Source organism: Strix aluco, chromosome 3 (assembly GCF_031877795.1).
Source record: "Strix aluco isolate bStrAlu1 chromosome 3, bStrAlu1.hap1, whole genome shotgun sequence".
NCBI lineage: Eukaryota > Metazoa > Chordata > Aves > Strigiformes > Strigidae > Strix > Strix aluco.
Window position 1 is genome coordinate 47,216,851 of NC_133933.1, and position 12,373 is coordinate 47,229,223.

General features: G+C 34.8%; 1 protein-coding gene across 14 annotated transcripts in view; it reads right to left on the reverse strand.

Annotated features, from left to right (window-relative positions):
- The window catches only part of RYR2 (ryanodine receptor 2), a 441,630-nt gene that overhangs the window by 259,474 nt on the left and 169,783 nt on the right, over positions 1-12,373 (reverse strand). For all 14 annotated transcript variants that reach the window (XM_074818391.1, XM_074818396.1, XM_074818388.1 and 11 more), the window contains 3 exons: positions 5,109-5,183; positions 4,276-4,354; positions 3,042-3,154 (listed from right to left, as the gene is read on the reverse strand). In XM_074818391.1, the coding sequence (XP_074674492.1) occupies positions 3,042-3,154; positions 4,276-4,354; positions 5,109-5,183 (267 nt within the window). The remainder of the gene's footprint in view (positions 1-3,041; positions 3,155-4,275; positions 4,355-5,108; positions 5,184-12,373) is intronic.

A 12,373-nucleotide genomic window follows, 5' to 3' on the forward strand; every position in this document is an offset into this window, starting at 1 on the left:
TCTATGCTAACAGGGTTCAGCAGAGCCAAGTTTCCTTTCTGAAGGATCTGGCAGCAGTGCAGCTCACGCGTTACATAATGCCACAGGCACTTACGTAAGTGCTTTTCCTCAGAAATTCTATGCAGAAAAATAAACATCCAAAATCCCATTGTCTAGGTAGGGATAATGAGAGTCAGAGCAACCGGGTAACTTGCCCAGGGACATTGCTGTAAGTCAATAAACAGCCAAAATCCACATCTGTGGACCTCTACTGTACTATTTTAACACTATTTTTTCTATCAGTTTTGCACTTGTTCACTGCAATTAAAAAGATGACTCTGCAGGGAAAAAAAATACAGTCAATTAATAACAAAGTCAATTGTCCAAAAATCTTTTCTTGATAGAAAGCAGGGAAGGGGAACTATAGAAAACTGCTGACATTTTCCTCATACTTAATAATGGTTGCAAACCAAATTGGGTCTAAACGCTAATCTACTGACTATGCTGAGATCATAAAGTCACAAAGCCAATGCGAAAATAAGTAATTAAACTGCACTCAGACAACTGGAAGACTAATTTATGAAGAAGACATAGTTCTGCTCTCCCCTTGTACAATACAAATTAAACTCAGATCTGACTATGTTTTGAAAAAGCCATGCCCTGTGAATGAACGCTATTTATCTGTTATTTTTACATGCACATCTTTGCCTCAGGATTGTTAACCTATTTTTCTTAATTTGGAATTAGCAAGCTGCTTGAAAACATAGACCAATATTGCAATATAAAAAGGTGACACTCCAACCTTATTCCAAACAGCATACTGACATAGAATGTTTGATAGAAACTTTACCTTCTCCTAAGGTTTTAACCATAAGTCACAGCGTACATAAACCTAACCCTCAGCATCTTGCTGAACATTATTCTCCATCAAGGGATCCATCTGAGGAACTCACAACCCTTTGAAAACATTCCTTGACTGGATTCAATAGAGCCTATTTGGTCTCACTATCCAAGTGGATCCACAAAACTAATTTCATCTCTTCACAGTCCTAACTATTGTAAAAGGTATCAGTTGCTACATTCCTTGAAGTGTTGTAGAAAATAGGAGCTATAACATGACACTGCACTCAAAATGAAAATACTGCGATTATTTTCAAAGTTACATCCTTTGAAGTTACTTTGTAGATAGCCTAATAGATTAAGACAAACAGTTTAAGATAGAGAGCTTTCATGAAAAATATTCACTCATTGGTAACTGGCTAATTCAGTCTTTATCAAATGCTTGAATTTTCATAAAAGTATCATTGCTTTATTTACAGTGCTAATATAAATACTGAGTAGGTAGCAAAACCACAAATATTTTTATGATTGTGAAGCTACATAGTTCACCAGCTCTTTATTTAGTCTGGAAAAGGCATCTGTTCATAAAAATGTGGGGGTGAGTGCATATAAGAAAAAATAATTTGATGAATCCTTGCTCCTTCTTACTATCAAACCAGAGCTGTATAAATGAAATCTTTAATAACAATTAATTAAAATCTAGCTCTAAACCATTTTAAGAATAAAGAGATTAAAATATCAAGAACATAGATTTGTGTCATTTCTCTCTACACTGAAAACATAATTTATTTTTAGTATATTGATATTTTGCATGGAAGATGCAGTATACGCATTAACACCATGTGTTGAGGAAAATCAGTCTCTGCAGTCAGCATCACGTCTCTTGCTGTATAAAAGTACATATGACAGCCTTGAGAATCAACAGTTGAGGCACAAACACTAAATAATATAAAAGTCTGAGCTAATTAGAGGGCAAAAATATGAGTTCAGGCATATACCTACACAGACACACAATCTGAAGCAAAATTCAACTTCAGCAATCCAATTCAGCAAGTCAGTGAATTTCAAAGAAAACCTTTCCATTAATTAGATTTCTCATTAATTTTATCCACAATAAGTTGCTTTTGCAGTACGTCTAATTACAGCTCTGATAATAGTTATTAAAAATAATTTTAAAATATAAAAATGATCAGAAAGTTGTCATGTCTACTTAGAAAAATTAACTCATTAAATGAGTTACTGAGCTTCTAATTAGAAGTTAAAACTATATTCTAATAATTATATTCTCATTTTTCTGTGTTTCCAAAAGAAGGGAGAACATTTTCAATTTTAACAAGAAAAAGAATATTATTTTTCTCTTATTATACTCTTCATTTTTTCTAAATACTGTAAAAAACCTCAGAAATAATGTTTCATAGCATTAAAAAGTTAATAATCTAGAATAAACTTTCATGTTATATGCAGATCTGAGACAGTCCTCTTGACAAAGCTAAAACCACTTCCTCTTTAAAGAGTCTCTAAAGATTTTCTAAAGATTCTTTAAAGAGGAAGACTCTTTAAAGAGGAAGTGGTTTTAGCTTTGTCAAGAGGAATACAAAAAGCAATTCATCTTAAACTGTTGAAGTGTTTGATTACAAAACATATAGGAGATACTTTGATGTGGAAGTTATTTAAACCAGTGACAAAAAGCAGCTACCACAAAGTTTATAATATTTCAATTATATTTAATTATTAAATATTTTAATTAAATTATGACATGTCAGTAGATGTAAATAGTACACAGTGCACAATCCTAAGAAAATATGGACTTTTTAAAGCCCACACAATACTATGCACCTAAGTTAAAAATTCCAAAATTTTGGTATAAAGTTTTAATTCATATATGACAGTGCTTTTAACCTCTGAACACTCATAGGAACTCTAAATCCTCAATTATGCAATTTGGACAGATTTCATTTTCTCTATATTTTCTTTTTTAGTTCATGAGTAAATTTTTCAACTTCTATTCCATTACAGAAATGAGCACAAATTAGAGTAGTCACATATCAATGTCACACTTTCCAGACCTTCAGTGTCTTGGTTTGCAAAATGGTATCAAATACCAGCTTAAACACCTTAAGCTATACTTTTGTGGAGGTGGAAATGTAGACTCTAGTATACCACTTTTTTAAACTTTTTTTTCTGTAGAGGAAGCACTGTATAGATATTCTTAGAGAACTTACCAAATATCTTTCTGAAGAGACACTGACTAAAATAAGATCATCTCCAACACGCACTTTTTCTCCTTCTGATCGTTGCTTGGAAGCAGGATGGATGGTCCACCAGCATGCCTCACCTACATCATTATTGAGTAACAGCAAAGAAAGAAATGAGAAAAAAATGCCAAACATTATTGCCATTACTTTCACATTTATCTCAGTCCTAAAGTTCTGACCCAGTTTTCAGCTGGGTAAATCAAGCATCCACGTGTTTTCAATAACTAATATCATTCCTGCACCACCTTGTCAGAAACTCAGCTGGAAATAATACACATGCAGAAGACAGCAAGACCTCTGGAAAAGTGATTCCAGAGGTAAGGAGGCAGCTCTCTGTGTTCTCTAGGCAAGCTGGTTCAGGCTGCTTTTGCTAAAGAGCTTCCCTGTCACCTTCGTTCCAGGTTCTGGGAAAGACAACAAAGAACATTCCACTGAGAATTAGGTCAAAGAAGTGGAGCAATCCATCACTAAGGGCAATAAAACTCAGCATCTACAGTATCGCTTAAAATAATATTTGAAAGATCTCATAAATCTGAATTCAATTGTGTTCTTCCAGTCTACTGACTGTTAGTGTCTCTAATTCCCCAGAATATTTAAAAGTATTAAAGTCACAAATTCTGTTCCCATCATAACCTTGTTTTCAGATATACTTCTTGAATGAAAAGCATGCTTTTCAGAAAAAATCTCTTTGACCTTGGAACTGTTAATTGTTGTGGTTATCACTGTTATTACTCCTAGCTAGAGCAAAACTTTAAAAAACAAGCAAACTTATTATTTCTAATTTTAAAATTACACTAAACTGATGGCATTGCAAGAAGCTATATCGGTCTTAAAAATACAAATAAATCCAAGTCACCAGCAGTTCTAAAACTTTAATAGAATCTTTATTTAAAATAATACAACTTTAAAAAATTTTCAGCGGAAGGCTTCTATAGGAATAACAATTTGGGAATATTCCTTTACTTATATTCAATATTATAAATTTATACTTAAATATCAATAGATATGTTTATATCTCATAATCTATTAGAAAATGTAAAGATAAGACACTGAATGTATAAAACAAGGAAATATTGTTTTATTTCTTTAGTCCTTAAAATAGTCTTAATTTTTATGTGATTTATATGTATTTATAGGTCTCTATTCTGATTTTTAGACTGAAAGTATTCTTTATTACACAGTATTTTAAACTAGTGTTTACCTGTTGTGTCCTCTTGTAATCCTACATCAAATGCCAGCTTATCCATTGAAGATCGAGACGTAGAGAGGCAACATAGATACTATTAAAAGAAAAAAGCATGCATTACTAGTTCTGCTCACATTTGATAATCCACTGAAATATAAAAAGCCATCAACCTACTAACACAGGATTAACTATTCTTAAATTATCCCCACTAGTTACTGTCAAGACCATATATGCTGATAAACTGAATGGCACTCAAGGAGACCTGAGAAAGATATATGCTCTAAAATAACCTCTCAGTCTATCCAGGTTATCTTGCCATTGAGATGGGAATAGTGAGAGTGGAAATAAAGGAGCTGGTTGCATTGAATTTCATCTCTGTGAAGCATCACTTGCAGTTAAGGAGTTTGGAACCCGTATAATTCATCAGGAAATTGAAGAGTAAGACTTCTGTCCAAAATATGTGCAAGAAGGAATTTCCTTTTCTACTCAGTCTTCAACATATGTTCAGGTTGCCAGCCAGATGCCAGTTGTGGATTTAGTCACGTCTTATGCAATATGCAATATCCAAGGGAAAAGAAATGAGAAATCACCAACTCAAAATAGACTAACGGAGAAGTCATCACTATGGAGCCAGACTTATTTTTAGCACTTACCCAGATATGATCAGCTTAGTTTCATATTTCCAAGCATCTATTCACAAAGGTTTCCATTAACCACAGGTAAAATGCCTCATTGGTGTGAATAATTCTCCAAATATCAGTAAATAGCAATAGTCTGAGCACTTTCAAACACAACTTTCATTCATTCAAAAAAAAAAATCATTGCTGCTAGCAACTCCTGTTACATACCATGCCACTGTAGGAATGGCGCAGCAAGATTGCATGCCCATAGAGTAGCGTTCGATGACCACCACCTTGTGCAGACTGAAAGATAAAGAGAAGTGATATACTGGTATGTTGTAATAAAATGGGGCCTTTTGAGAAAGAAAAAAAAATCCTCATCAATCTCTGGACAATCTGTGACAGAGAAGTCAATTTCCCGATAAAATGCTATTCAGGGATTAGTTCAAGAAGGTAGTTTTATGAATGTGTTCTTTAGTTTTGATTGTCTCTTTATATATTGACCTTTTAAGTCCTCGGGACAGATCTAAGGTAGAATTTGGGCAGGTGAATCTAGAAGCTGACTTTTTTTAATAGAAGTGCTCAATTCACTGATGAGGGAACATGGTGTACTTTGTACCTCTACACCCTTATGTATTGTTAAATCAATCCATGTTCACCTATTTTCCCTCCAAAATAATATACTTTTCTATACATAAGGTATGCAGAGGGAGCTTCTGGAGTATTGTTCCTGCTTTACCAGAAAGCATTAATGATATATCAAGCAACACAGAAGATCATCAACTTCCAGCCTGCTTGCCCCACAGTGTTTAAATATTATCAGACTTTATCTGCTAGGCCAGGTAAGCATTCAAAGATGTCCAAGCTAAGTCAACAGGATTTGGGGTTCTGAAAATTCAGAAATCATGCCCAAGTAAATGTTCCTCTTAAGAAACGCAGCAGTGAAAGAAAATGAAAGTCATAAAATCCACTTTTATTCTAAGAAATTGCAACCATTTCTTTCACAATATTTTCATTATGGTTTCTATTTATCTATAATCAATTTAACCACTCATGAAAGAATAAATAAATCTTACTAAAGCATGAGCAACCTTTCAACTTCTGCTGAAGATTTATGAATTCTTCAGACTGAGATGCCACTAACTGACATTGGTCAGGAGCAGAGACTGTCAGACAAGACACTGTCAAGAGCGTAAATCCAATTCCTCTGACAGAACATCTCACATAACATTACGCACATCACACCCTCAAGCAATATCACTAAATACATATTTTTGAGTCTATAAATGTGACAACTTCATAAGCAGCATTATTCTTTCATATAGGACCCCTAATTTAATTTCTTATATACAGCATTTACACCCTTTCTTTTATCACAGCAGACTGACCTTCTGTTTGACTGAAGCATCAGATTCATTACAGAATAAATTGGAAAAAATCATACTATGTTATCTCTCTGGTAGCTTCATTTCAGTGCTGAAGATCAATTTAACTGAATGGCTATGGTGGCAACACACAATTATTTCCCCTCCTTGTTTAGTGATTGTCCTTCTTTATCTTTTATTCATTAGCATAATATTTGCTGATCTTCGAGTTACTTGGTCAAGAAAAATATAAATAAATAGAGCAATAGGTGGTAAAAAAGCAACCACTTCAAAAAATAATAATTTAAGGACTTTTAAGAAACTGCCAGAAATTTCTGGCTTTTTTTATTGAGCAGAGCATCTTGATGGACACAAGGTATATTTTGACTTCCAACAAACTGCGTAGCAGTCAAAATGCAGGAAGGCACATCCAGTAATCTCTCTGGAAGACTGAGTGACATTAAGAAAGAATAAAAGTCACGGTCTTTGTCACAGACACAATCTTGACAGTAAGACATGAAGATTTAGCTTTGAACTACCAGTACTACTACCACTTTTTCCAAAGGCACAAAGAAAGAACAAGACATTTGATAATGTCAGGTCCATTGTGCCAAAGACGACTGTTAAATGTCTGCTGCTTACCACAGGGGAAGAGGGAAAAACTTCTGTGAACAAACATACTGCCTTACCAACATTTCAGATTTTCCCAGAAGCTGTATCAGGCATAGGTACCCAACCAACAAAGTCACTAATATGGACAAAAGTTTGAAATTTCACTGATTTTTTTATCAAAAGTATTCTGTGTTACTAGCCATAAATTTGATATCTAACACAGATTTGGTTGCCTGTTGTACAAAAGATGGGAGGAATAGTGTGATCAACAAAATCACAGCTACTTTAGCTTGCCCTTGTTTTGGCCACATTGATTTCTCTGTCTAGCACCTATTTTGTTAAATGCCAAACAGGAGAAAGGTTGGCTCAAAAAAATTTCAATCACTTTTGTGAAAAATGGAGGAGTGTTTTTTAGATAATTTTTCCCAAGAGGATTAAAGTAATTCTTTTAACCAAAATTATTTTGCCCATTAAAAAAATGCAAGCAAGTTTGCTGTTTCTGTTTCTTAGACAGAACACAAAGAGTTGCAAAAAACATTTCAAGCCTTTTCCACTTAAAGGTTTCTGAGAGGTAATTATAATCAAGCCATCCACATGGAGGGAAAGTAAAACGATGAAACAGAAAAATACAGGAGAGGCTGGAAAAGAAAGCTGGTACTGTGAAACTGCCTTCCATTTTGAAGCCTGCCTTCCAGGATGTGTACATATCTATAAGTTTATTTCCTATTTTAAAGGCTCATTTCATAATTAAATACTCATCATTTATCTTTATGCCAGGAACTGCATAGTAAATAGCTGTTGGGTCATGATTGTCTACTGAAAGAGCATTTGATTTTCAAAATAATCCATTCCTGCCTAGATTGTTACAGAGAACTGTACATTTTCCACATTAAAAATAAAATAAAATAAAATAAATTTAAAAGTTTACAAATGAACTTCTATATGGCAACATTCCAAGATGAGGTGTGCCACTGAAGTTTTACCAAGTTTCTAGTAATATTCAAATAATAGTATTTCAGAAGACACTGCTAGTAAGATTTCTTGGAAGCCACAATCCTGACTAATTCAATCCATAATGCCCACAGATATTTGCACAAATATATGAATGGCATTAAAGTTTCTAACAACCACATTACTTATCATGAATCTTATTTGCTTTATATTTTTAATTTCCAATTTTCAGAGTATTTCCTAAGTTGGATAATATGTTCCTCGAATACAACCAGGCTGGAGAAAAATACATTTGTATTCAAAGAAGAATTTATCCATTGAAGTTCGAAAAGCTATGCCATTCAGGAGAACCAACTATATGAATGCAAAACTCTTCTCATTTTATTCCCCAAGAATTTCAGATTTAGAATATGACCTAAAAGGCCTTCAGAACTAGTAAACACTACAATCAATAAATTGAGATTGAAAGCATATAGGGCAAATTCACACTGCTTGTGAAAACTTCATATAAACTGCCCATCTCTAGTCTAATATTTCTGCAGCTGGAATACAAGATTAATTTGGAATCATTTCATTACCCAAAAGCCATTGCCGAAGCAGAGGCAATTTAGAATACAACAACAACAATTAGAGCTGAAGAAATTAGCATTCAAATTATATAAACAGCTTTCAAGTTCAACGCATTGTTACACTGAGCAATGAGAATAGACTACTAAGATCTGAGCTGCTTAATTTGATGTAAAGAGTGTTATCCTGAAACAAAAATAAAGGAAAATAAGTTAAAATTGGGAAATATTTGTTTTGTTTGCTTAATAGAAATAGGATTAAAATGCCAAAAAGAACTTAAAAATTACAACCTAAAAACTATCCAGTAAAATGTGCAATAGATGAAAGCAGCATAACATGAAATATTTTAACTAGATTGAACAAAAATTTATATATTTTATTGTCAATACCAATCTTGCAGTAAGATCTTATACATAACTCAACGTGACCTTTAAATCTGTACAATTCTGTATATACACAACCATCTTATATACACACATGCATTCACCTGACAGACCAAAACAGGTATTTCATTGACATTAATTCACACAGTAGCATTTGCAGCACTGTGCCTATGGCTGCATTAATACACTTGTGGCCATACATGAGAAGCTGCAGGAAATCAATCATGGTGACATTGAACAAGTGTTTTGGAGACATATGTGTTGCTGGGAACTTCACTTACAATGAGAATTTTTAGAGACTAGTGAAGAGCCCTCTGACATCCAATGAGATTTTAAGTCAAATAGCCATTACCTTTCCATTCTTTTCAAGCAAACAGCCTTACTTCTACTAGAGAAAACATTTCTTAGACCAATGAGTACTCTACTGCAAACAAATGCCAACGTTCCTTTGCTGACTTGTCTTCACAGGTCTGCACAATCTCCAAATGTATGAAAAGGGAAAAAGCTACGAGCTTCAGGGAGGTACCAGAGAAAGACAACCATGTGAAAGCATGTGCTTAAACAGGATAGTTATTTCAGTGTTCTGTGCAAATACAGACAAAGTTTTGTAACTTTGTCATTATTCAGAAATCTAATGCTTGGGAAAGCCTGACATCAACTGCATTTAGCACATGGCTATTCAGTCAATTCTAGTCACCCATTAAAGGAATTTAAAAATACTGACTATGTCACAAGAACACAGGAACTGAAGCACACTCTCTAGAAAATCATACAAGATAACACAGTGAGTTTTTAAGAATGAAGTAATGGCTTTTCCTGCCTCATTCCATGATGAAACCATAACAGCAGAATGGAATTAGAGTCACATGCTATAGGGAAAATGACAGTACAAAGACGAGATTGTAAGGAATTATAGTCTTGATGGACTTAAAAAAAAATCAAGTGAAACTATAAGCTACAAGACAGCAGTAAATCCGTCAAAAATACAATCCATATAATTTATAGTAATGGTAAATTACAACCTAATTGCAACCAGCTGCTTAGACTCTGTGCCCCAGACCCAGCCATAGGAAACACCAGCCCAAATAGTCTAGATAGAACTTAGCACCACTCAATATTGCTCTAAATGGATTTCTAAAAAATACTGCACAACTATTTTCATGGCACTGAAAATTTTTTAACATGTGACAGCAGCTGTAAAAGCAACATGCTCCCTGGTTTTGTTCACAAATATTTTCCGAGGCAAATACTGGCAAGGTAACATTAGAAGGTTCAAATATGACTTTCGCTGGCTATTTCATATGTACACTGGAGTAAAACAATGTCCTTTAATTCATTAAAATGGAGCAAGCCTCTGAAACAAAGCCTAAATTAACACTTTATTACCAAAGCCAACTGGGAAATCAATGCTTAACTGAATTTATTGTTGTCACAGACTTAAAATGCTAAGAGCAGTTTAAAAGTGCAATGTGCAATAACGGAACAGTGATTTCAGAACGCACCGATTTGGTATTTAAAATAAAAATATTGCCGACTTTCATATTTAAACACCAATGTGACACATTTGGATGAGGGGAAAAGCTAAACTAATGATGGCCATCTTACACTGAAAACAGATGCTGATGACAACAGCATGTCCAACAGAGGACACCTATACTTCCAAAAAACTACTTGCAAATATAAATGCAAAAGCATTATTTTCTCCATCACGTGTTCTAAGTTTCGTGAAGCTCCCTAGTGTATTTCTAACACACTGTTAGAAAACTACAGAATGAGGCAAAAAAATTCCTATCTCTAAATCGAGACACTTGGTTCAAACGTATAAGCAGAAATATATAATCAAGCACAGAATATCCTACAGTTATCTGCTTTAAACTCTTTTAAATTAAAACCATCACCACCACAAAAATAAACCAAGCAGGAAATTGCACCCACCAGTGACAGAATCCCTAAAGGGTTATATATGAACAGAGCACATGTTCCTCCAGTGATGGAACCTTCTGAAAGTCCCTTCCCTGGGACTCACAATGAGGCTGTCAAATTTCCCATTCAGGAGCAGTCATTACATTCTGAAACTGTGTTTTTGATCCATTGGAAAGAGAAATCAAATAGGAAATGTGGGTCTGATCACAAGTATTGGCTTGAAAAAAATCAATTACCATGCATTCTGAGTAAAAATATATTTAGGCCCTCAACTATGCTGTTCACAGTCAGAAACTACCTGTGTCAAGATCAGAGATGTCAGGCTGATGGCATCAATGCCTTTTTCAAGAGGCTGATGAAAGTTTTTAAACCAGCAGGCTAATATAAGTATTTAACCTGAGCTGTTTGTTTAGAAAGAAAACTGTGAGTGCACAATAAGGAACATGTGCTTTGTTTATACATATTTTTTAGGGCTTCCTGCATTTAAGCAAATTAAAGGCTCCCATTTAGTAATCTGCAAAATAGAATGAAAAGTACTGAAAAGATGTGGAATAAATGTAGATCTTGAAAGCTTTTGAGTCCTCACTCAGGAGAATGAAAACACCATGATAACAGAAGAGCAACTGAAGTGCTAAGGCTTGGACAATAGGCCCAAGCCAGAGCTGACCTATAGATGAATCCTGTATATTTTATAACTGATAACCATTGTGCTAATAGGTATAATACTAAGTTATAATAAACCACCTATTCTGATGTAAAAGGTGGAAGTGTTGAAGCCTGAGCAACAGGCCCTGAACCGAAACTGTTAACTCAGTATGTAATCATTAATGAAATATGCATGAAGGATGTAGCTATCCTGAATGTATCTTTCCCTTCATTTGTATGTGAACAGAGTAACAGAGTCATGGAGACAGGTGCCTGTCCTCGAGGCCTGGTGTGAGACCTTCTGCATAATCCAATCAGATAAGCAGAGAAACTCCCTTAGCTTCTTCCTTGAGCCCTCGCCAGGCTCTGGGGGGAGAATCTAATGTGAGATTGAAACCAGATATTTCCGCTTAAAACAAAGGTGCCAGCTATTCTGGCTTGCTGATTTTTGGGTATGTAAGGCTGGACCCGCTCACAGCGACTTTGGAAGCCTCACCTACGGGTGGACGCACCGCGTAGGATTTCCCACTTGCTGGGACAGGCTCTCCAGATCCTCGCTGTAACCGGGGCTCCCCAGCACCTGCGGATCTGGATGATGGTAACATATGCAAGTGGTGATGTATCTTTCTTAATCACTATTCTCTCTCTCAGGTAGTAATGATTTGATGCATTACCCTGTATTTTCCTATTTGTTTAAGTGCACTATTCTGTCTTTTCTTACCGTATGTTTTCTGTATTATTCTGTTATATTATTTAGTTATTCCTAGTAAAATACGCCTACTCTTTTCACTCTGGTGTCTAACTGATATCTCTAATCAGCAAAACAGCAATGAAATGAAAGAAACTGGAAAAAGACTAAAAGAAACTGGGAGGAATAGGATGGAAGGATATCCCACAGTCTAAAACCATCTCACTATGGTTCTACACATAAATATTTGCATGATGCTACAACCATTTCTGTAGAGGAGAGGATGCTCGAAATTATGTTCCCATAGCAATGTAAAAACCACTCTATTGATTTCATTATTATTATGCAATTTTTTAATCT